The following is a 3,413-nucleotide window of genomic DNA, read 5'->3' as shown; positions in this document are numbered from 1 at the left end:
CTCCTCATGAGAAGAAGTTCTCGGAGAGAGAGATATCGTGCTGACAGGTTGAAGGCAACAAGGCAACAAGGCAAGGCTTGCACATGGGGTGATTAGGCGTCGATCGTGGGGGTCGAACTCGACACATGCAACAACAAGAGTCAGGTGATGCAACCAACAAGTCAGCTCGGCAGAAATGTTGGCGGGGATGAGACGATATGCGAGGAGAGAGCGAGCGCGCGGGTGGATGGGCTTAAGGATGTGGATTATGGAGAGGATTAGGCTAATCTTGTTGCTCTCTCGGAACATCGTCTTCCCCCCACCCCCAACCTGGGATGAAGCTCTCCGCCATAGCCAACCTCCATCTCCATTTCAACCTTAATCTCCCTTGTTCCCAAAAGCTCACCTTCCTTGCCATGCTTCATCCCCCCTTCCCTGCTTCTAAATCCTACTCCTCTCCCATTTCTTACTTCCCTCCTCCCCCTCCATAATTTCTTCATCGTCCCAATTCCCCTTCCCCTCCCTCCTTCCTCCCTCAATGCCATTCCTCCCCGCGCAGGCTTCTTAGTCCCCCCCCCCCATGCCCACAGATGTGCCCCCCCACTCTCTTCTCCGTTGCCTCTTTCGCCTCCACCCTTCGCACATCCTTTGCGCCATCCGTAGCGCACTTCCAGCATCTCCTGCTTAGCTTTGCAACTCGCCCGACGCGCCATCGCGGGCCGGAGCAGCGACGAGAGTCCCCGCGCGCTCAACCCTAATGTTCATGGTGGAGGGGAAGCAGAACCGCGCGCGGTTGGGGGCAGCATTGGTGCGAGGAGCAGGCGGGGGGAAGGGAGCTTCGGAGCCCAAGAGGTGTGGACGGGGAGGGGATTGCAGGGGTGAATGGCCGGAGAAGATGCATCATCTTCCTCAACAGCAGCAACAGCCAGAGCATCAGCAGCAGCAGCATCGCATCAATCTTCACGAGCTCAAAGCTCAAATCGTGAAGCGAGTCGGTCCCGAGCGAGCTAACCAGTACTTCGGCCACTTCCGGAGCTTCATCGCAGCTCGCCTCCGCAAGCAAGAGCTCGACAAGCTCGTCCTCCATACCCTTGGCAAGGACAACATCGCATTGCACAACCAGCTCGTCAAAGCCGTCTTGCACAATGCCGTTCGTGCTCACTCCCCCCCTCCCCAGGACCTCTCCAAACCTCTCAAGGGCGTCCGCCGCAAGCCCTCGTCTCCTTCCATCCACAGCGATGATGCCCTCCCTCAATCCTCCCCTCCGCTTCCTCCCCCTTCCTGGTCCAATGGGGACTCTTTCCTTCCTTCTCCGCGGAAAGGACGATCGTCTACGACCCGCGATCGCAGGGCCATCAAGGACAGGCCCAGCCCTCTCGGCCCCCGAGAAACTAGTGCGTCGGTATCGGATGATGCTGCATCGAAATTCGGGCTCAATGAGGATTTGAGATCGCCCGACTTGACTAGACCCACGCAGGAGATCGAGGGTGGTGCCAAGCAATTGGTGGACGCGGAATCCAATAGTGGGCTGGTGCCTGCTGTGAAGCGACTGAGGGTTCTTCCGCGAATTGAGTCGGCATCAGTAGAGAATGTTAGAGGCATAGAATCGGAACAAGTAGAATTGAAGGATGAGTTGGTGTTAAAGGAGAGAGATGAAATTTTATTGCCAAGTGGCTCCATCGAGGCACCTTTAGGCATCCCTTTTTGCCCCGGGAGTGTGGGTGCTGCACGGAGGCCTCCTTTTCGTGCTTTTCCAGCGCATCGTCTGCTTGTGGATTGCACAGAGGAGGAATTCGTCGATGCCAGTGATTTGCCTGATGCAGAGACCATGCACAGACGGATGGAGCAGATAGCAACGAAAGTAGAGGGTTTGGAGGGTGTGAGTCGAGACTGTGCTGATGTGCTCAATCATGCATTGGATGCACTTCTCAACAAACTCATAAAGGCCTGTGTTGATCTTGTGGGATCCAAATCAGGGAGAGACCAGGAAAGGCTGGCCATGTCCAAGCACAGTGGTCTCAAGGAGGGTGCTCTATCTGGTATGAAGCTACATCAGGGTCTAAATGGGGTTTTCTCAGGGCCTGCAGCTGAACTTCTAAACAAGGATAGAGACAAGGCTCGACCTCCAATTTCCTTGTCGGACTTCAAGGTTGCAATGGATTTGAACCCCCAGCAACTTGGGGAAGATTGGCCTGTACAGTTAGAAAAGATCTCTTTCCGTAGATTCGATCAATACAATCACTAACCTATCACCTCTTTCTGTTCAGCTTCGATCATTTTTCTCCTTTCTGCATGATGCCCTAACCATAACAGTTGTATGGAAGCTCTAGCCTTCTTGGAGTCAACTGGGATTATCCCCTTGTATCTTATTGACGCAGAAGACCTTCATTTGTGCAGTACAACTGTCACTTCTGAAGGAGGTTCTGGCTCATTGCCACACATGGGGAGCAAAGAGCCTCTTTGAGCAATTCACCCTTTTAGCAGTCCAATTGTAAACATGATTCATGGATGCTTAACGATTCTAGAGTACCTTGTATCTTACCCACTTATGTTCACCCAAACGACATGACGGTCTACTTTTATACGGTGAGTTCAAATGTCATATGGACTGTTTTCATATCATCCTGCTGTTGCTCAAGCCAAGCAACCTTATGTAATAGAGATATTTTTGCTTCATGACGTGTGATCTACTTGCAGAAACCATACATTTCACTGCTGAGTGTGTTGAAATGCATGCTCTGAATTCAAGTTAGCACTTGCATTCGGCTTAAAATAGTTGTAGATCGCCAGAGAGAGTGTCCTCCCATTTCCCTTTAGCCTATGTAGGCTGCTAATAGAGCAAACTTATCAGTCTGAAAGAAATGATACGGGACATGGGTATCCTCCAGAGGATTACATAGTTGTGCTAGTATTGAAGCAGCAGGGTAATTATCTGGATTACTGCTCCCCGTCTTTGTTGTTTGGCATGCCCGACTGTTTAGGAACCTGATGTTCCGATTCAGCCGGTTGCTGTGTGTATTGCATGTCAAAAAAAGATATATGTAGCTGACTAATTTCTAAAAGTTCACAACTGCAATGCCATACCTACCATGCATGATGAATACTCATGTGAAGCTAGATCTATGCTTACGTATTTGATTCGAAGTCTGAAAAAACAAACTCAAGTCTGTTTTCAGAGTCTTTTGACTCCCTCAGTCGCACTATTTCATCTGTAGTAATCACATGCCGTCTCCATCCTTTCAGAGTAAGTTGTCCATCGTTATACAATTCCCAAAAAAGTTCAGCTTTGTTAATTCTTGAAGCAATGTAGCAATATTTTGTATAGAATGATAGGAATATTTACCTGGGAGTTATTATAGTTTCCACTGGTGCACAATTGAAGTTTTGAGACATCCTCAAAGTTATACCTACTAAACTTTTCAATAAAGCATTTA

At 49.9% G+C, this 3,413-nt stretch overlaps 1 protein-coding gene across 1 annotated transcript; it reads left to right on the top strand.

The window, feature by feature from the left end:
* The first annotated feature begins 436 nt into the window (after positions 1-436).
* Positions 437-2,617, top strand: LOC147902824 (uncharacterized). Its single transcript, XM_087373465.1, has one exon. It carries the CDS (start codon positions 737-739, stop codon positions 2,222-2,224), a length of 1,488 nt encoding a protein of 495 aa, XP_087229591.1. The 5' UTR covers positions 437-736; the 3' UTR covers positions 2,225-2,617.
* The last annotated feature ends 796 nt before the right edge of the window (positions 2,618-3,413 follow it).

The sequence above is a fragment of the Dipteris shenzhenensis genome, chromosome 4 (genome assembly GCF_047967505.1).
Source record: "Dipteris shenzhenensis isolate YYH24624 ecotype China chromosome 4, Dip_SZ_1.0, whole genome shotgun sequence".
In the NCBI taxonomy this organism is placed as follows: Eukaryota; Viridiplantae; Streptophyta; class Polypodiopsida; order Gleicheniales; family Dipteridaceae; genus Dipteris; species Dipteris shenzhenensis.
Note: the sequence above shows the minus strand (reverse complement) of the source record. Positions and strands in the feature narration are given on the sequence as shown.

Bases quoted from the DNA above. Each gene is read 5' to 3' on its own strand.
- LOC147902824 (XM_087373465.1), top strand. From the start codon at position 737: ATGTTCATGGTGGAGGGGAAGCAGAACCGCGCGCGGTTGGGGGCAGCA.